The sequence below is a fragment of the Nelumbo nucifera genome, chromosome 1 (genome assembly GCF_055504915.1).
Source record: "Nelumbo nucifera cultivar China Antique chromosome 1, China Antique-T2T, whole genome shotgun sequence".
NCBI lineage: Eukaryota > Viridiplantae > Streptophyta > Magnoliopsida > Proteales > Nelumbonaceae > Nelumbo > Nelumbo nucifera.
The window spans coordinates 20,031,086-20,053,086 of record NC_142649.1 but is presented as its reverse complement, the minus strand read 5'-3'; the positions used below and the strand labels follow the sequence as shown (position 1 = coordinate 20,053,086).

The window sequence follows — 22,001 nt, the reverse complement described above, 5'->3', positions numbered from 1 at the left end:
AAAAAATGGAGAAGTATGGACAGTCCCAATACAGATTTCTGATTTCTATTGCAGAGTTATAAATATTCAAAATGGCAACAACTCACACTCTATGCACCAACGCCTGCCCGTAAATTAACATCAATTTCGAGCTGTCATCTATCCTAACAGTACTCTGTGCCTATAAATTCAGACCCTGGGCTGGACCGTCTTTCTCCCAAGAGAAAACCTTTGGCTCCATCCATCCTAGGGTGGATAATAAAGCCAATCATCATTCATGTATGAATCTTAAACCTTACATGTAAAGGGGTGACGTAGCTGTGTTTTCTGCCAGTCAATGGTCCCATGCTCCCTCGAGGAAAGGTGAAGTTGGAAAAAAACAAAAGTACTTTTTTGAGCTATATATATTTTCTCTCAACTTCAACTTAACTAAGGACTACGGTGATGAAAAGTTAAGCCTTCTTAAGTGGTATCTTCTCCTGAAACATTTTCAGTAATTGCTGAATATTGCTCTTAAATTAAGGTGGGTCAATCGAATATTGCACGACCCTGATCAAAATATTCCTTAATAGCTTGTTTGGGTGTCATATATTACAAATGTGATCATTTCATTTTGGTTTTACATAGCTCTTGAGCCGACACAGTTATCTATGGCTTGCAAGAACAAGTGGGAAATGGGTTTTACAATCGTCTTCATTTGAAGCACTAGCACCAAGTAATTGCAGCATTTTGTATAGTGAAGTCCATTCATGGTTGTGTTTGGATGTAGTGCGAAGTTTTTTGCATTGATGCAAAATTATGGTGTGTAAATTTTAATTTATTTTTGTTTCAAATTTTACCTTTTTATTTGATTGCAGCACAAATGAAGTAAAATAAGACATAAATTAGAATAAAATAAAATCTAAAACAAAATTAAATCGAGATGTGCACTCCCATGCAGTTGTACTAGTGTAAATAAAATTGTACTGCAATAAAGGGATTGATGCCAAATTCACAGGATTTTGTTTCAAAGGGTTTCAAGGGGTAGAGTGATGTCAAATTCACGGATAGAAAGCGATTTATAAGGAAACTACTAATAGATTAGAAGGTGATTGTAATTTCTGAGGGGGAATCCCAAAAATTAATAATCAAAGGAGAATACAGAGGATGTAATTATACGTACATGATTCCTTGGCAAATTGTGAAGAAGGACAAAAGGGGATGGTGATAGAAGAGAATCAAGAGGCAAGGGGTGATGTTGCTTTATGACGTAATAGTCTATACGAAAATGACCAATTGGTTAAGAGTCGTCACTCGTCTCAGTCGTCGCTTCTAATTAATTAGCCACATTTCAACCTTCTCTTCAACCTCGCCAATGATCAATCTTGGCCTTACGCATTGAATTCCCTCCATTTCATTTACTCTCTCCCATTCTAAACAGCCAATAAGGATTTATTCTTTATGTTTTGTTCTTTATTGTTCAGTTGTAATCTTCTTGGATAGAGAATATATGCCAAGATTCAGGAAATTAATAGAATTCCAATAAAGATAAAATAGGCCAAACGTGAGTGGATGTCTATCTCCCTCAAAACGAGATGGAGAGAGTTCTATATTGTACTTTACAGTAAGAATGAATCCCTAAATCAGTGGGATTCAGTTTAAACAGAATAACAACTTAATTTACAAATGTTGAGAAGTTTTAAATTCAGAAAGAAAAAAAAAAAAAATCTATGTTAGAAGACAATTTTTTGGCATATATTCTCTCTATCACTCCCTTTCAAACTGGTCTAGGGATTAGACCAAAGGCCTAGTTTGGTCTGACCAGGGTTCAAAGTATCGATACCGTGGAAATACAAAAATTACATATCAAGAATTTTTAACAATCGATACTCTACTTTTTTTTCATATTTTTAATTTGATAAATTTACAAATAATATATAATTAAGGGTGGACATTAATGTTTAAAGCCATTAGACAGAATAATTAGAACTTACTAGTTCAAAAAACCAATATTATATATGATACGTTGTGAAATTTTAAACCTTCGGTCCAGCCATGAAAGGCCTAATTGATGGTCATATATATGTATATATATAAGGCAATAAAAAATAATTCTACTCATAGCCAAAAGATTATGTTGTAACATAGTTTTGTTTATATTTTTTTTTTAGTTTGGAATTATCTATATTTGTAAAGTTATTATTCTGTATTGATGATGGAATCTCACTGATTAAGGGATTCATTTTTTATTGTGAACTGTATTCTTTATAGAATACAAGACAGAATTATTTCCATCCCATCTTGACTTTTGAGATACATTCACTCACGTTGGGCTTCTTTTCATCTTTATGTATCAGAGCAGTGTGGTGAGAAAAACACAAACTCATCTTGGCGTATCTTTATCTATCATTTCTTTTTTCTTTTATTTTTCACTCTTGGATCTCTATAAATATCTTCCTTGGTCCCAACTCTTTTGAATTGTGTCTCTCCTGCTAATGGATTCATCAGCCTCTACCCTTCTCTTATGCCCTCCATTAGAGCTCAAGGTTGAGAGGGATAATGGAGGAGTGGTTTTTGACTCGTCTAATTTGTTGCAAAAACAGTCCAAGATACCTACAGAGTTCGTCTGGCCACAAGGGGAATTGGTTTACTGTCAGGAAGAGCTCAGAGAGCCTCTAGTAGACCTCCGAGGCTTCCTCAACGGCGACGAGGAGGCTATAAAGGAGGCCGCAGAGCTTGTTAGGACTGCCTGTTTGAGCCATGGATTCTTCCAGGTGACAAACCATGGTGTTGACGCCTGTCTCATTGCCGAAGCCCATGATCACTTAGACGCTTTCTTCAAGCTACCCATCGGCCAGAAGCTCAGGGGTCGGAGGAAGGCTGGTAGTATGTGGGGTTACTCCGGCTCCCATGCCGATCGGTTCTCATCCAGATTGCCATGGAAGGAGACGCTCTCTTTTGGGTTTGATGACCGGAGCTGTGACTCCGCCGTGGTGGTCGATTACTTCCAGTCCGTCTTAGGGGAAGAATTCAAACAGACAGGGTAAGAATCAATTACAATTAACCTTTAACATAAATGCATGAATTCGCAATTGCACTACCACGGATTAAACTCATAGAAGCAGCAAATGGATTTTGATCTTTTGCAGATTGGTTTACCAAAGATATTGTGAAGCAATGAAGGAACTATCTCTAGTGATTATGGAACTCTTGGCCATTAGCTTGGGAATAGATCGGTTTCATTTCCGGAGATTCTTCGAAGACAGCAGCTCTATAATGAGATGTAACTACTATCCGCCATGTGAGGAGCCTGGTCTCACTCTGGGCACCGGCCCTCACTGCGATCCTACTTCTCTAACCATCCTTCATCAGGACCAAGTGGGAGGCCTGGAAGTGTTGGCACAGAACAAATGGCAAACTGTTCGACCTCGAAGCGATGCATTCGTTATCAACATTGGTGATACCTTCATGGTGGGTTCTCACTTTTTAGCTTCTTATCTCTTGATGAATTCCTGCATGTAATCAAATGGGTCGACCAAATTGGGCTGTTTTTCGAAATGGGGTCATGGGATATATCTGCAATGGTCCAAAAGGAGAATGGGCCAAGGGTTGGTCTGACGACATTTCATTGGGTATGTAGTGTTTGTTAAATAATTAAGTTCCGTTTGTTTGTTTGATATGCAGGCCTTATCCAACGGAAGGTACAAGAGTTGTCAACATAGGGCGGTAGTGAACAGGTACAGGGAGAGGAGATCGCTAGCATTCTTCCTGTGCCCGAAAGAAGACAAGGTGGTGATACCCCCACAAGATCTGGTGGGGAGAGAGGGACCAAGAAAGTATCCCGACTTCACATGGTCGGATTTGCTGGAGTTTACACAGAAACACTACAGAGCCGACCTTAAAACACTCCAAAACTTCACACAGTGGTTTCTATCTAACAAACCACCTAACTATTAGTACCTACTTCTGATCACTACTCTCTCTCTCTCTCTCTCATGTAGTGCTTAATTAGCTTCCTAGTGGGTCTAATTTAAATGGAGGAATCATGAAGAGTTTTTTGTTTTTGTGTACCTTGTTTTAGAGTAAATACAAGGAGAATCTCCAATAAGTTGCTTTAGTCGTGGGGTTTTCATGTTTGTGCCAACATTTAGTCTTGCTCATGTTAATTTAACTTGGTTATGTTCTAATTAAATCTCGTTTGGCTTAAATGGAATTTGTCTAAGTCGACTCACATCGATTCAAATAACTTGGATGGTGTTCGGAAGTATGAGTGTTTTTTGGGACTGATTTTCAAAAAAAAAAAACGTCCATGCTTGCTAAAACCGTTTTTCATAAATAAGCACCTTCCATTCATATGTTTGGTAGTGTTTCAGTCAGTAGGCAATAAACAACATTAATGCTATTTGGTAGGGTGATTTCCATCACCGTTTTTTATGTATGTGCATACATTATTCCGTATGATGGTGACAATTAGGACACACGTAAGTGTCACATCATATAGCCGTTGGGGGCAATAGTTCACTGATGCATGGAACGTTAAATTTATGATGCATGCCCATTTTTCATCGTTTTTTTTTTCAAAAATTGCTTGAACCAAACAGTCATGTAGGTGGTGAAAAGTGGAATCGCCTATATTGATCCGATGTGACTCCGTTTTTTAGAAAAACACCCACGATACCAAACATCATCTTGGTTTAGAAATTCTGTTTTTGTTTTGAGAGATTTTAGACTTAAAAGTCATGTTGAGAAACACATAAAACTGAGGAAAAATTCTTAATAATTTTTTATGAAAATTCTAAAATATATTCATTTTTTGTTTTTCTACTAATTACATAATTATTTTCACTTCTCATCTGTATATAAGTTTTTTTTTCTCTTTTTCTTTTTTTTTGTTTCTATAATATTAATTGTTTGACGTTGGTATTTTATGGTGAATTAAAATTTGGTTGAAATCTCCATGCAAAGCAATTTCTTTGTTTATTTTTAATTTCTTTTTTTGACAAGGGGTACCTGCCATATATAGCCATAAGAATAATCATCTGTACCATCCAAACACACCCTGATGGTCTGACGGACATTGGGATAGCCGACCTAAATGGGTGTGCGAGCTGCCGAGTGATGTCATATAAAACCAAGACCTACATCTCATAGGTTTTCTTTGGATTTCTTGCGTTTCAATTTTCATTACCATCCAATTGTGGATAGGACATTGATGCAGACATGAGAAATGAAACCTTTCAATATCGAGAAAGTTACGAAATGAAGAAGATAACAAAGTGTTGCTCTCGATGGGAAAAACAGAATAAGAAACGAAATAACAGCTTCATGTGAGAGCAGCCAACCATGATCGTTGAGAGTTTACTGCCCAATGATAGCACCTCTCTCTCTCTCTTTTTAGAATTTAGTTATAGTTATCCACTATATATAAGGTATAACAAAATGGTGGATTTTAAAATCTATGGATTATAAATTCAATTATTTACAAGTACAAATACATACAAAATATAAGGTTTTGTACTTTAAATATTTGTATTTATATTCTTTCCAAACTCAGCTCATAGGTGGGTAAATAACTTTCCCACGTAAGGAGAAAGTTGCCAGCACTTGAATGGGACAAAAATGTCACTTTTAATAATAGATTTCTATGACTAAAATGGTCATTGCCTTATTTACCTAAGAAATAAAATAATATAGGTAAATGCACTTACTTTGCTAAGTGTTTCTTAGAAAAACTTACCCAAGTAATTGCACTTATCCGGGTAAGTAACTTACCGAAAAGCGATTGGGGCCTAATAAACATAAGTTATTATATTAATACAAAAATGTTGCCTAAGATTATCGGTGGAGAAAATATAGTACTAAATTGGATGAGCAAATTCGTCGAGGACAAATCAGGACCTAAATATATAATTGTCTATTGCATTTATCTATAGCAAAGAGGTATTGGATATAAGTTCCTTGGAGAGACAAGGTATATATATAACCAAACTATATCTCTGAGTTATCATCAATAATAGGGTGTAAATGTATCGAATTCGAAACAAATCAGATAATATCTGAATTAAGTCCGATTAGAAAATTCCATATCCAACGGATATTGAAAATCAATGTTCGAATTCGAATTTGATCAAATATTTGAATTAATATTCAGTTCGATTCAAATTTATCCGATTAATTATTTTTAAGTAATTATTAAATATATAAAATAAATAATTTATTTAGATAAAGTATATAAATATATAAACTATTTATATAATTTAATTATTACATATAAAATATTTAAATATTTTATATATTATATATGAGAATTAATTAATTAAATAATCGGTTGAATTTAAATATTTATCAAATAGAACCAGTTCATATCCGAATTCGATATGATTATATTGATTTTGAATTTGAAATCAAATTTTCGAATAGCTTGACACTCCTAAGCATTAAAAAGGTAAATGACGAGTGGGTTATAATTATTATTTGTCAAGTGGAAAGATGATGTAACCAATCCAATCCAAACCAGGTAGAGGATCTGTGGGCTATCTATGCCCATGCTTCTCCGGCACATTCCTTGGATATATAATTTTCACTGATTTCGGATTGAATCCCACCTTTACCCTCCCCGTTGCCGTCTCTTAGTTTGCCTAGCAAATAAATGAATAGAGGTGTAAGATTCCTAAGTCTTCTAGTCTATTCTTTAGATAATGGAGTAGTTTTTTTTTGGCTAGGTGGCTATTCCTACTCCAACCCTGAAATGATAAAGCAATCTATATCATTGACTAGATAGAGGCCTTGTGGAATGGCCACATGTCCAGTTTCCCATACCCAATAAATCCTTAGACTAGGGTTGGCTCAAATCTGTCCTTAGATATATGTCATAGATCTGGTCCATTTTATGGGCCCTAGTGTTTGAAACATTTCCATATGCATAGGCTATGAAATTGAACATATGGCTAATCCAGTGACTCCCCTATCAGATGAATTGTCTGGGTTGGCCTTAGCATTCCTCCATGTGAGAGGAATATGTTGGTTTATATATAAGAAGGCTCACCGTTTAACCCAACTAGTGAACCCTTTTGCAGGGGTAGGTTTGCTAGTCTGTACACGTGGCAACTTAGTTTGGGAAAAGATCAAATCCAAAACACCTTGCTATGTGTGCAAAATAAGTCTACTTTTGTAGGTAGGTATTATACTAAAGAATCAAAACTTCAAATAGGTAATATTAGTTGTGAAAACTAGCAATTCAGGGTAGGACCATTGGATTGAACATATGGCCAATCCTGTGGGTTGCTTATCTGATGTGCTGTTTGGATCAGCCACAAAATTTCTTCCTGTTGCAAAAATCTTGGTTACCACTTGACTCTACTAAAAATATGTTTTGGACTTGTCAACAGTATAATATCAGTTTTGGTTACTGGTAAGAAGCGGATTCAAGTAGGGGTGTCAATTGGACTGGATTTGGATCAATCCGATCCAGTCCAATGTGAGTCCATTATAAATGGACTAGGTCCAATCCAATCTTATAAATGTTTTAGACTAATTTAGACCAGCCCAATTTTATATCTGGGCCTTCCAATCTGTTTAAATTCATTTTAATTTAGATCGGTTTCAACTTAAACCCAGTCCATTGATACATATATTCTTATCTTATATTAATGGACCAGATATTGGCTTAATCCAACCCAATCCAATATAAATTTGTTACAAACGGACAAAATCCAATCCAATCTAATAAATATTTTGAGCTGGATTAATCCAATCCAATATATCTTGTTGGTCCATCCAATCCGTCCAAATTAATTTTTTGGACTGGACGGGGTCTATTCCTAAACCGGTCCATTTGACACCCTTAGTTTCAAGGATGTTCCTAAAATTTGTTCAAAGGATGGTTACTGGGGAGGCTGAATCATTTTGATTTTAAAACAGGATAGCAAGTACAAATGATCCTCTATAAGCTAATTATTATTTCTGAGATTTTTATAAATTTAAAAAATTCTATTATAACTAGAACTCTTGTTTTAGATTCAATATAGTTAAAACCTATTTGTATGTCTCAGTCTTTCTCTTTAATGGTATATAAATTTATTTTTCCTTTTCTGAGTAAAGAACCTTTTTGTTTTAGTTCTTTCACAAAGCTTTACATACTTCCATGTCTATGTAAACCTCAATGTTGGCAAGTGGCCACAACATTGGAAACAGAGAGGCTAAAATGTTTTGTGTAAAATGGGTTGGGTCTACCCAAAGACCCAACCTGACATAACAATTATGGATCAGCTTGGGTTCTTGCCTGTCCTGAATTGATTCAGATTTTGTTAAAATGTTTTGTGTTTGAAATTAATGGTAAATTTGATAGATAATAAATACGATAATATTAGTTAAAATGTTTAATCTATTAACATATAAATAATTTAATATATTTTATCATTTTTATTAAGGTTATTGATGGAGGGTGAATTGACCCGACCTCCTAAGCAGGCGACATGTGGACATGACTCAGCATAAGCAACAGCTCAGCATGACAACCTGTTTACAATCCGGTGTAATGAGCTCGCTGAAACCCTCACGGGTCAGCTCGCTACGGAACAACTTGCTACAAAGTGAGCTTGAGCTCACTAGTGTGCTAGACGAGGAACACTCCAAGCTATTTCAGCTCGCGAACTTGGAAAATTAGCTCGCTCCAACCCTTTGGTAAGGCCGCCTCGAAGACTTCAGGCGGAATCACCTCGGGACACCCCAACAGCTCGCTACAAGGTAGCTCGCTATTAAGCGATGCGGCGTCCAGGAAGCTTCTTATCTGACAAGATCGTACCCATCAGATTGCACCCACGTTTCCTGATTGACGGCACAGTACCTGCCATCCCAGCAGGTTGTGCCCACGTCTCTCGACAGGCGGCGACGTGTCTGTCCTTCCCGGGTCACGTCTCACATTCGATTGGGCTAGTACCCTACAATGGTTACCTGCGCAGCCCTGGCAAATAACGGCTACGTTAGAGGGCCAGTGGCGGTTACGCCCAATTTGACAGAACAATCAGTATTTAAGACCCTGATTTCTAAGGGGCAGAGGTAATTGAACTGATCTAGCACTATCTACACTCTCAGCTCTCTTTGCATTTCTTACAGCTCTCTCAGAGTTCTAACTTAAGCATCGGAGTATTCCCACCGGGCGAGCTCCCCGGGAATCCTTCACCTTCCACTTCTCAGGTACCGTCCATCACTTGGTAGGAGCCAGGCGTCTGCCAGCTAAGAGTGCTCGGATCACGCTGCATCATTTGGCGTGTGGGAATGCTTCAAAAAGCCTCCCTCTAATCTCTGCAACTTTCTCTAAGAACTCAGCATTCATGGCTTCCTCTAGCAATGTTGGACGAGGTGCCGACCAGAACGCTTCTAGGGAGCGACCTCAACTCTCCACTGTCTGCATTGGATAGTTTCACCGTCCCCCTCTCTATAGACGGAGTTCCCAGCCTGAATGTGCCTCAGATAGTGGCACCTGTGAACGCTCCGCTCCCTTCCACGGTTGGAACAACCTTCACTGAACCTTCTGTTGTTCCCCTACTGACAAACCAAAACTAGCTTGAAGACCTAGTGCAGTGCATGCGAGCTATGCAAGCTCAAATGCAACAGTTTCAATAGTTTTAACTCTATCAGCAGAAAGTGTTGCATCAATTTTCTCAGTACCAGTATCAACAGCAGTTCCCTCCACTGCCTCAGACCCAACAGCCGCTTCCCCCTCAGCATCTGGCCACGTAGCAAGCCAAGCCCCCCCATCGGAGCGTACATCCTCGCCGAGGAGAGGCCTCTCAAACCCAGAATCCTTCCAAGAGCCAAGCCTCTTCCCACGGCAGGAAGGAGAGACCAGTCACCCCCGCCTCGCAGCCTGCAGGCAGGTCGGGGGCCTCCTAGCCAGTCAGGCCCGCATCGCCTCAACACTCTCACTTCGAGCTCCCGCTCGCCGAAAAACCAGTTTGAGGTCCTAGCCACAGATTACAGGCAAGGCCCTTCGGTTCACAGATATCATTAGTAGTTTGAGCCCATCGAGCTCGGTAATACTGAAGCAAGCAGCACCAACGCCGAGCCGACGAAGCAGCAGTGGAGGCGCCGACGAGCTCACCGAACTGCCACTCGCGACCTGCCTGAGCTCAAGGGTAAGGAGGAGGTAAGCTTAGGTGAAGTAAAAGCTACTCCTCTCCTTTCAGTTCCCTCCCCCCTGTCTCCAGAACTTCTTGTTGTTCCTATGCCAAAGGACTTCAAGCTTCCTCCCTTGGATAAGTATGATTGATCCTTCGATCCGAATGACAATGTTGATGCCTTCCAATCCCAGATGCACCTGGCAAGGGCTAGTGCATCCTGCATGTGTGTGGCTTTCTCCACCACCTTCAAAGGAGTGGCCCGCACATGGTACCAGAATCTCACACCTAGAACAATAAAAAGCTGGGCGCAATTCGTGCAAGTCTTCACTTCTCATTTCATCACCAACAAGAGGTGCCCGAGAACTCAGGAGAGCCTCCTTGGCATAGTCTAGAAGGAAGGGGAGTCCATTCGGAGTTATATCAAGCGGTTCAATGACGCTTGTTTGCAAATACCCAACCTAGACCCCGCAGTTCGGCTCATTACGGCCAAGTGAGGCATTACCCACAAAGAATTCAAGTGGCACGTGGTTTTTAATCAGCCCAAGACCGTGATCGAGTTCCTCAAGCTCGCGGATCAGTTTATAGGGATGGAGGGGGAGATCAACCAAAAAAATGTAAGTGCGCCAGAGAAAAGAAAAAGGGAAGGCGAGTCCTTGATTCAAGGGGATGGTAAGAAGAAGAAAGACCCAGCTCGTGGGGCAAGGCCGAGTTATCCTTTCCAAGCTCCGCTAGCCAAACGAACGGACTACACCCCTCTGAATGCGAAGCGGGCCGAGATCCTTATGGCGATCAAGGACGCCTTGTATGTGAAGTGGCCACCTCGACTGAAGGCAGATCCTAGTGTAAGAAATAAGAATTTGTATTGTAATTTCCATAAAGACCACGGTCATAGCACCGAAAATTGTAAAAACCTCCGCGATTAGATAGAGGAGCCCATCTGTCACGAATACTTGAGAAATTTTGTACAAAATAATAATGATAATAAAGCAGGTCGACAGGGGGAGCAGAGTAGAGATGCTCCCGAATCCAGCAGGCAGGCAGAACGACCGTAGAGGCAGCCCCCTGAAGAGAGACCGGTTTGGGGGACTATCCACATGATTGTCGGAGGTTCGGTCGTTGCAGGTTGTACCTCAGTTGCAGCTCGGACATCAGCTCGCGAGGTTGCTAGGGAAGAGAAGAATCCCCCGAAGTGGCCAAGGACGGAAGACCCGAACTTCTTCACAGAGGACGATGCGCGCAGGGTCCACTACCCCCATGATGATGCACTCGTTATAAAGGTAAAGATTAACGACTTTGAAGTCAGGCGTTTCCTCGTCGACTCTGGCAGCTCGGCATATATCCTTTTCAAAGCAACATTTGACAAATTCCATCTCTAACAAAGCGACCTGAAGCCCACAAATACTCCCCTGGTAGGCTTCAGCGGAGAGGAAGTCAGGCCCCTAGGAAGGATTATAGTACCTGTGGAAGTCGGCACTTGGCCTAGCATAGTGAGGCTCAACCATGACTTCTTAGTGGTCGCAACCCCCTCTCCGTACAATGCCATAGTAGGATGACCAATCACCCATGCCCTATGTGCAGTGGTCTCCACTTACTATTTGATAATGAAGTTCCCCACGGACTTCGGAATCGAGATAGCGCGAGGTGACCAGTTTGAGTCTCGCAAGTGCTACTTCGCTACCCTCAAAGGGAAAGCCAAGGTGGCCAACGACCTCGAGCTGAAGCGACCTATGGAGCAATGCGAGGAGCGAGCTGCACCCACGGAAGAGACTGTCTCCATCCTGGCATCGACGGAGGACCCAGCTCGGACACTTCAGATCGGCGCTTCCATTGAGGAGCCTTTGCAATCTCAACTAGTAAGCTTCTTACTTGAAATTTAGATGTTTTTGCATGGTCCACAATAGAGATGTCCGGTATAGACCCTAGCCTCATAACTCACAAGCTTAATGTTGATCCTATAGTTAGGCCCGTTAGATAAAAGAAACGAAACTTAGCCCCAGAGCGATGGAGGACAGTCGACGAGGAGTTCGGGAAGCTCCTCGCAGCCGACTTTATAAGAGAAGTCCATTACCCGAGCTGGGTGGCCAACCCCGTTTTAGTAAAAAAGGCCAACGGTAAATGGGCATGTGCATCGATTATACCGACCTGAACTGAGTTTGCCCAAAGGACTGCTTCCCACTCCCCAGGATCGACCGTCTGGTGGACGCGACCTCAGAGCATGAGTTGTTGAGTTTCCTAGATGCCTATTCGGGCTACAACCAGATCAGGATGGACCCAGCTGACGAAGAAAAGATTGCCTTCATAACCAAGCTCGGCCTATACTGTTACAAGGTCATGCCCTTTGGATTAAAAAATGCTGGGGCAACCTTTCAGAGACTTGTAAATAAATTGTTTGAGCCATTGATTGGCAGAAAGATAGAATGTTATGTAGACGACATGGTCGTCAAAACCCAATTTTCGCATGAATTAATAAAAGATTTGCATTCTGTTTTTGAAATTTTGCGTAAGTTTAATATGAAGTTGAACCCGAATAAGTGTGTCTTCGGTGTCACCTCGGGTAAATTCCTAGGGTACATCGTTAACCGGCGCGGCATTGAGGCTAACTCGGATAAAATTAAGGCCATCCTAGAAATGAGACCACCCTGGAAACTGAAGGAAGTTCAGAGGTTGAATGGCTGAATAGCTGCTCTGAGCCGCTTCATGTCCAAGTCGGCAGATCGCTGCCTGCCTTTCTTCAAGGCAATTAAAAGCAAAGGCTTCGAATGGACCGAAGAGTTCCAACTCGCGTTTGACGAGCTCAAAAAGTACCTCGCTAGTATACCAATCTTAACCCGACCCGAGGAGGGCAATGCTTTAGAGTTGTACCTCTCGGCAAGTGATGAGGTGGTAAGCTCGGTACTGATAAAAGAGGTAGATCGGGTTCAACGACCTATCTACTATGTTAGTAAAGTGTTGCAGGGAGCAGAGACTGAGATATCCAAAGATAGAAAAGTTGGCCTATGCACTAGTTATTGTAGTCTGGAAGCTTCGTCCGTACTTCTAAGCTCACACTGTCATCGTCCTTACCAACAAACCTCTGAGGCAAGTTCTGCTCAAGCCCGATGTCTCTGGTAGACTGACGAAGTGGGCCATTGGGCTCAACGAGTATGACCTCCAATACAAGTCGTGAACTGCTATCAAGGCCTAAGCCTTAGCAAACTTCGTCGCAGAATGCATTTTCAGCTCCGAAGTCCTCAGGCCGGTCGAACACGAGGCCCCCAACTCGGGCGAGCCCGAAGTTCCCAGGCCGGTTGAGCTCGAGCACCGTGAAGTAGCAACCAGTGCGGCATCTCTCCTAGTTAGGCCGAGCGCGAACTGGAATGAGGATCCCTGGATCCTTCATGTAGATGGCTCGTCAAATCAACAGGGCAGCGGAGCCGGAATCGTTCTGCACAGCCCAAGCGGCACAAAACTGGAGTATGCACTACGCTTCGAGTTCGCGGCATCCAACAATAAAGCGGAGTACAAGGCATTAATAGCCAGGCTGGCTCTAGCCAAGGAAGTGAAAGCCAAGCATATTGTCATCTAAAGTGATTCCCAGCTTGTGGTCAATCAAGTCATAGGTGAATACGAAGCTCGCGAATCAACTATGATCACCTACTTAGCCAAAGTAAGAGAGGCTCTGCTCAACTTCCAGTCACACTTCATCAAGAAAATCCCGAGATCGGAGAACGCTGAGGCCGAGGCCCTGTCCCAGTTAGCCAGCACCAGTGATAATACCATGAGAACCATGTACATAGAGAACCTGCCTCGGCCCAGCATTCTCGGGGTGGCAGAGGAGGCCGCTCCTATCGTGCAAGTAGAGTCGAGCTGGATCGATCCGCTCGTGAGCTTCCTGTTGCATAGGACTCTCCCTGCGGACCGTAATGCCGCCAAAAGGGTGAAGCGTTAGGGGGCCAAATACGTCATAATAGACGGACGGCTGTACCGGAGGTCGAACACGCTCCCCTACTTGCACTGCTTGTGACCTTCCAAGGCCGAGCTCATTCTCCGCGATACTCATGAGGGCTTGTGCGGTGGACACTTGGGGGGCAGGGCTCTCGCCCAGAAAGCGTTACGACAGGGATACTACTGGCCAACAATGAAAACAGATGTAATCGAGCTCGTCAGAATGTGTGACAAATGCCAGAAGCACGCCAATATCCACCACCAACCTGCCGCCGACCTGAAGTACCTCACCAGTTCGTGGCCTTTCGCACAGTGGGGGATCGATATACTCGGACCATTCTCGCTAGTGATAGGACAAAGAAGGTTCTTAGTGGTGGCAGTTGATTATTTCACTAAGTGGGTAGAAGTTGAACCCCTCGTAACGATCACAGCTCGGAACGTGCAGAACTTCTTCTAGAAAAATATAGTGTGCCGCTTTGGGTTACCTCGAGTACTGATCTCTGACAATGTAAGCAGTTCGAGGACATTAAATTCCAGAACTGGTGCCAAGACATGGGAATTCAATAGAACTTTACCTCAGTGGCACACCCTCAAGCAAATAGCCAAGCGGAAGTCACGAATAGAGCTATCCTCCGCGGACTGAAGGCACACCTAGACTGAGCTAAAAAACTATGTGCAGATGAGCTACCCAGTGTTCTATGGGCTTATCGAACTACAGTGAAGACCGATACAGGCGAGACACCCTTCAATCTCACATACGGCACTGAAACAGTCATCCCATCCGAGATCGAGGTTCCCTCACTACGTCTAGAAGCGTATAATGACAAGGCAAATGAAGACGAGCTACGCACCAACCTCGATCTATTTGACGAAGTACATGACCTCACATATATTAGGACCGTGGCCTACCAGCAGAGCGTAGCTCGGTAATATAACGCTTGTGTCAAGAAGCGGAACCTCCGCGTCGGCAACCTAGTCCTTCATAAAGTTATGGTGCCTGAGCCCGGTGTTGGTAAGCTTGGGCCAAATGGGGAAGGACCCTACTGAGTAAAGCGGGTGCTCGGGGAAGGAACATATGAGCTTGAAACCCTAGAAGGGAAACAAGTACCTCGGGCATGGAATATTGTCAACTTAAGGCAATATTACCTATAAATTACTGAGTAGACCACGAGTCACTCCTAGAGCCTAAGGGCCAAAATGCCGAGCTAACGAAGACCTCAGCGCGATAAGACCCAGTCGCCTCTATGGCATGGGCGAACTCCAGAAGGGGGTAGACCATAGTTGGCCCCCCCAAAGCCTAAGGGCCAAAACACCGAGCTAACAAAGACCTCGACACCATAAGACCCAGTCGCCTCTATGGCATGGGCGAACTCTAGGAGAGTGGACTATAAGTCACTCCCTCGACCTAAGGGCTAAAGCGTCGAGCTAACGAAGACCTCAGCACTGTATAAGACCAAACCGCTTCATCAGCTAGGTTAAGTATTAATACCGAAGGCGTGGGCAGCTCGAGTGAACCCTCTGATGTGTGGATCGCTTCAGTATACAAGTTGAACCCGTTAAGGGGATTTAACTCTAACATTATAAAACTACCCCAAGTGCTGGGGAACAATTCAGGGTAACAATTATCGAAAGACCCTACTTCGGGTATGTAGCTCTAATAGCTCGAGTGATAAAGTCGCTTCGGCAGAAAGTAAAGAGCATAGCACTTAGAAACAAAAATGGGAATACTTCATTTCCAGTTCTAAAAACAACAAAAATAAACGAACAAAAAAAACAAAAGCAGGGCCTAACAGCCTGACACAGTTCATCAAAAAAGAAAGAAATACTTAGAACCGGGTCCAAACACCCGGGAACAACCATTCCAGAATCAAAAGAAAAAAGGGCAGCAACCGGCCTCAAGGTTCCGCTGCCTCCACGTCCTCGTCATCCTCCGGAGAGTCGGGCTCCTCCTCCGCCATGTCCACTGTCTCTGTGTCCAGACCCTTCATCGTTATGCCTTCAAGGTTGAGCCCGGAGAACTTCTTCCAAACCAGCCATTGGCAGAGTTTGAACCCCGAACGGTAGGAGCTCAAGTCGTACTCCACCTGGAGGTTGTGGTACTCCTGGGAGTCTTTGAAGTCCCACATCGCCTTAGCTCGCTCTGCCTCCACAGCGACGTCAAAGTTCCGAGTCCGGTCCCGAAGCGTGGACTCCAAGTTCTGGACCTGTTGGCGAAAGAGCTCCCTCTCTGCTATCACCCTCGACGACTCCTCCCGGTAGTGAGCACTCTCCTTAGACAGTCGGGCAATCTGAACTTCCTAGTCCCGGGCGAGCAACTCCTGAGCCTCGCTCCCCTTCCGAGCCTGGAGGATTTCATCTCGAGCCTGGTCGAGCTCGCCCCGGAGCTTCTGCACGTTCGACCTCTGAGTGAAGGTGTCCTTAGAGTGAATGTTAGTCTGGAGGGCCATGGCGTGGACGGCGGAGTTTACCCGCCAGCAAAAAGGCCGAGGTCAAAAAAAAAATGGAAGGAAAAGAAGAGAGAAAAGGAGGAAGCAGCCACATACCACTATGCAATGAGCCGAGGCCACCCTGGCGAGCTACCTAGGGTCCATCCCTCCCCAGTCGACAACCTCCTCGTGGGTGACCGCCTGTCGTCTCCTTCGTGAGGCCACGATGAAGTTGGTGATGCTTTCCTCCTTCCCCTCGATAGGGAACCGTGGGAAGGCGATGGGACAAGATTGCACAGATGAAGGGTATTGCCCTTGGGGCGGGACCTCCCCTTCTCCTTCGCCACCTTCCATAGCTACTCCATCGAACGAGACTGGTGGGACCTCTGATAGCGGTGGAACAAAGGCTGGGTCCGCAGCCTCGAACTCAACACCCCCGGAAGTGGACGCTCGGTCAGGGCACAACCTCTTTGCCCTACGCTTCTGGTTGCTCGACAGAATGCGACGTGCGTCTACACCAGACATGTTGGCTGCCAAAAATCACAAGACACTAGTCAAGCAAAAAATAAGAAAATAAGAGGAAAGAAAGCACGACCTAAAGGCAACCTACCGGGGCTCAGGCCGGCCTACACGAGCTTGTCCTCGGCCAAGTAGTCCGAGCAAAGGAAGCCGATTGCTGCCCAGGATTGCAGCGCCTCCCGATCCTTTGGGTCCAAGTCAACACCCGAGTCCTGAGTGGCGCCCCTCCAATGGGTCGGAAAGGGCCACCCCTCGGGGTTGCGAACTACGAAGTAATCCCGTTTCCAGGCTGGGATCTTGTTTGGCAACTCGTGAAGGAGCTTGAAGCCGGGACGGGGAGAGAAGTAATAAGAACGCCTTTCTGGAGGGGCTCCGGGGGAGGCATTCTTGATAGATAGAATGGAGTAGAAGATGTCGAGGTCGAGAGGAAGACAATATTCATAAAACAAAGAAATTGTCCCAACCACGTTTCGGATTGAGTTGGGGTGAAGCTGGTCTATAGTGACATTAAAATGGTTTAAAACCTCCACTATCAAAGGATGCAGAGGGAGTCGGAGGCCAGCAATGAGCTATTCTTGGAAGATCACGATCTCGTCGTGACCGTGTTCCCAGGGATTGTCGCCGGATGGGAGACTATAGATGAGCTTCTTGGGGAGGTCGAATTGAATGATTAAGGTCCCGAGTCTCTCCACCGACATGGAGGAAGGACCAAAGTTGTTAGGATCCCTACCCTAGGAAGTGGAGGTCGTACCACCGGAGGCTCCCCCCGAGCTCGAAGGGACATCGCCCTGATGACCACCCCGGGAAAAGACATTGTATGGGTACCCATACATTGTTGACAGAACAAGAGGACTCACCAGGAAAATGCTGAACCGAAAGGACAGTGTGAATAGGAAAAGAGCTTGAGCAACTAGGCAAAGGCGCGACCTCAAATCCGAAAGCAAGGCAAGTTGGCGTAAAAGAAATGAGGCCTGGGACCCTCCTATTTATAGCCACTATGCCCACAAACCGATGACTCAAATTAAGGTGAATCCGACGGTTCGTAATCAAACTAACTGCATGTCTTCCATGATGAAGGTAATGCTGGCTGCACGTCTTCCGAAGCTAAAAGCTGCTTAGCGCGCTTTTTGGCACCCGAAAAGTCCAGAAATTGCCTGACATCCGCGTGTGTTTTTAATGTTGTCAGTCAACCCAGTTTGAATTACGGGTCAAGTCCGCCTGTCACCTCATAAACTCCCCGCACTAAAGTAAGACCCTTAGCCCGAGGAGTGGGGGGCAATTGATGGAGGGTCAATTGACCCGACCTCCTAAGTAGGCGACACGTGAACATGACTCAACATAAGCAACAACTCAGCATGACAACCTGGTTACAACCCGGTGTAACGAGCTCGCTGAAACCCTCGTGGGTCAGCTCGCTACAGAACAGCTCGCTACAAAGCGAGCTCGAGCTCACTAGTGTGCTAGATGAGGAACACTCCAAGCTATTTCAACTCGCGAACTTGGACAATTAGCTTCTTATCTGACAAGGTAGCTCGCTATTAAGCGATGTGGCATCCTCAGGAAACTTCTTATCTGACAAGACCGTACCTATCAGACTGCACCCACATCTCCTGACTGACGGTGCAGTACCTGCCATCCCAGTAGGCTGCGCCCATGTCTCTCGACAGGCGGCGACATGTCTGTCCTTCCCGGGTCACGTCTCTCATCTGATTGGGCCAGTACCCTGCAACGGTTACTTGCGCAGCCCTGGCGAATAACGGTTGCAACAGAGGGCCAGTGGCGGTTACACCCGATTTGACAGAACAACCAGTATTTAAGGACCCCGATTTCCAAGGGGCAGAGGTAATTGAACTGATCTAGCGCTATCTGCACTCTCAGCTCTCTTTGCATTTCTTACAGCTCTCTCTGAGTTCTAACTTAAGCATCGGAATATTCCCACCGGGCGAGCTCCCCGAGAATCCTTCACCTTCCTCTTCTCTGGTACCATCCGTCGCCAGTTAGGAGCCAGGCGTCCGCCAGCTAGGAATGCGTGGATCGCGCTGGATCAGTTATCAAAATTTAAAACTTAAGTTATTATTAAAATAAACAAATATAGTTTAGTTTCAAGAAAGAAGCTGAAAGTAAGAACTTAAGGAGCTGAAACTTAGGAGGAAGATGAGGTGGAAAGTTTAGTCCATATTTGGTTCAATTCTCATTCTTTCTCATTTTTACCCAAGATGAAATTCTAAAATGTACAAGAATTGGTAAAAATAGGCAGAATGAGAAAATATTACCATGATCCAAACACTTTTTTTATAAGAATGAATTCTTTTCAGACTGACAAGTGTCCTATGTTGTTTATCAGTTGGCATCGATGTTTTGTAAAAATACTTTCGTAAAAGTGCTTTTATAAAAGTATTTTCATAAAAGTGGTTTTGTAAAAATTACTTTCGCAAAAATGCTTTTAAAAAAGTGCTTTTGTAAAAGTACTACTATAGAAGTGCTTTTATAAAAGTACTTTTGTAAAAGTGCTTTTATAAAAGTGCTTTCATAAAAGTACTTTCATAAAAGTGCTTTGGTAAAAGTACATTTATAAAAGTGTCTTTATTAAAGTGCTTTTATAAAAGTGCTTTCGCAAAAGTAAACATCTATGGCAATAGTTTTGTAGGTAGAGTTTCCTCAAAGAATAAAAGTCCTATCATACATTATTTTTCATGCTGCATGCTACTCAACTTTTGTACTATGGAACTGATTTTTCATCCTAAAAAATGTGGCCCATGGCAAAAATTTTGTAACCAATCACTCTAATGTTATTCATTCTTGCCCATTCTTACCTAGAATGATTAGCAAGAATTAAAAGAATGAGACTGAATAATAAACCAAACATGGCCTTAGCTTCTTTGTATAAGGCTGACGAAGCTTTCAGGTTTGGGGGCCTCCCAGGAAGTAGGAAGTTAAGAAGACTCATCAACTTCTATGTGGATGCGTCTGTTAAAGCCGATAGGAAAGGTAAAAAAGTGGTCAGGGGCAGAGGTAGAGGAGGGAGAGGCCAAGTTCCTTGGTGGTAGCTCTTGCTAGTTGTGGTATGAGTTTACGTTTAGAAGGACCGTTTTCTGTGACTCGAGATTTGAAAGTGGACACCTTGGTTTTGTGTTCAGTAAAGGCTGGTTATATCTTTGTTCTGGCTTTGGGTGGTGTGGTGGTGTTGAGTCTTTTCTAGTTTGGTTTGTGGGCTAGCTAAGCCCCAATTTGTACTCTCCCTCCTTCTTTCTTCTCTCGTTTTTCATAATAAATTTTATTTTATCTTGCAAAAATAAAACAAATATAGTTTTCAATTTAATTGAATCTATCGGGTCTGGACCTGACAGATCTGACTATTAATTAGGATGATTTTGAGTCTATGATTTTGTCCCAATTAATAATCGATTTGAAACTAGTCTTACCTAAACCTGACCCATTAACAGTCTTAATTGCTCCATTAATTAAATAATTTCAACAACAGCAAGCCCAGGTTAGGGTTTTGGGCCCTTGAAAATTTAACAAATTCCCAACCAACCCAGCCCAATCTGCACCCGTATTGAAAGCAAACTACTCCTTTTATGGAATAGTGTTGGATGCTTGTTTTATTTATCATTAAAATCATATGAAGTTTTTTTTTTCTTGGCATTACAATCATATGAAGTTAGATTTGGTTTTCTGTTTTTTTGGGTGAAGATGAAAAGGGTGAATAGTGATATTAGTAACCTAAGTGCGGATAATTAATTTTAGAAACATGTTATGTATTTTGCTAAATTAGACAATACACAGGTTTAAAATTGCCTCTCAATCATTTTGTGCCTTTTTATGGTTAGCACCTTTACTAATTAATTAGCTAACCTAGCTAGGCTAGACTTTATTTGTAACTAGGCAAATGTTTTTCTTGATAAAAATAAAGTTGCCATATATATACAAAGAAGCTTGGTAACTTTTATTTCAAGAGCCATCTATTAGCATATATTAAAATAAAAATAGCTACGTCAGATGGCCTCTCCCTTCTCCTTTACCCCAACCCTGTGTTTATAACCTCTGTGTCTTATACCATTTCTCTCTCAAGCTACAATGTTAATAGGGTTAAAATTCTTCTTAACATCTCTATCTTAATCTCTCAATCCCCACTTTCCTAAAATTCCCATCCACTTCTCAATTACCCATAATCTCTCTATCGAGTTCAAATCAGCCCCCCACAACATCCCACAGCACATCCCCGCCATGTATTGGAAACATCTCTCAATGATGACATCATTATTTTTGGTATTATCATTGGAAGATGTTCCAAATACATGGTGGGGATGTGTTGTGGGACGTCGTGGGGAGCTGATTTGATCTCCTATCAATCTCTCAAACCCCACTTTCCTAAAATTTCCAACCACATTCCAATTACCTAAAATTCTCACATCCCAACGTCTATATACTACATGCTCTTCTTATCTCCCTCCCTACCCTTCATCTTTTTCCCTTGTTGCGGACTTGATATTAACACCATCTTAACCTACCCTATCTAGGGGTGCAACTCGGGCGGGTTGGGCCGGGTTTATGGTCAACCCAGGCCCAAATCTAAAATTTGGGCTTAAGGCCAGAGCCCAAGGTCAAGCATGATTTTCTCAATCCGAGCCCAACCCTCCCTATAATTTGATGCACTCGGGTTGGGCTCGAGCTTAGGCCGGGTTCGGGTTGGTCAATGAATCCACTCTAAAATTATACATATATAAATTTATTTATGCAAATATATATACATATATTTATGTATGTATATAAATATGTATGCAAAATATCTATACAAATGTTATATATACAAATATATATATATATATATATATATATGTGTGTGTGTGTGTGTGTGTGTGGAAATATATATGCAACATTTACTTATATACACATGTATATATGTATAAATGTATATAATTGGGTTGGGTTCTAGCTACCTAAGGGCTAGGCCCAAGCTTGGCCCGAAAAATAAAAAAAACCTGACTTCTTGAGCCCGACCCCAGCCCGAGGACCGTAAATCCAAGTCAACCCATGTAAAATTCCGGGTTGG

The 22,001-nt window shown here is 42.9% G+C and overlaps 1 protein-coding gene across 1 annotated transcript; it reads left to right on the top strand.

Annotated features, from left to right (window-relative positions):
* The first annotated feature begins 2,418 nt into the window (after positions 1-2,418).
* On the top strand, positions 2,419-4,183 carry LOC104605857 (gibberellin 20 oxidase 1-D-like). The gene is made up of 3 exons (XM_010270796.3): positions 2,419-3,001; positions 3,108-3,429; positions 3,643-4,183. Exons 1-3 carry the CDS (start codon positions 2,454-2,456, stop codon positions 3,913-3,915), a joined length of 1,143 nt encoding a protein of 380 aa, XP_010269098.1. The 5' UTR covers positions 2,419-2,453; the 3' UTR covers positions 3,916-4,183.
* The last annotated feature ends 17,818 nt before the right edge of the window (positions 4,184-22,001 follow it).

Coding starts and splice junctions, on each gene's coding strand:
- LOC104605857 (XM_010270796.3), top strand. CDS start 2,454: ATGGATTCATCAGCCTCTACCCTTCTCTTATGCCCTCCATTAGAGCTC. Junction 3,002..3,107: donor GAAGAATTCAAACAGACAGG/GTAAGAATCAAT, acceptor GATCTTTTGCAG/ATTGGTTTACCAAAGATATT. Junction 3,430..3,642: donor ACATTGGTGATACCTTCATG/GTGGGTTCTCAC, acceptor TTTGATATGCAG/GCCTTATCCAACGGAAGGTA.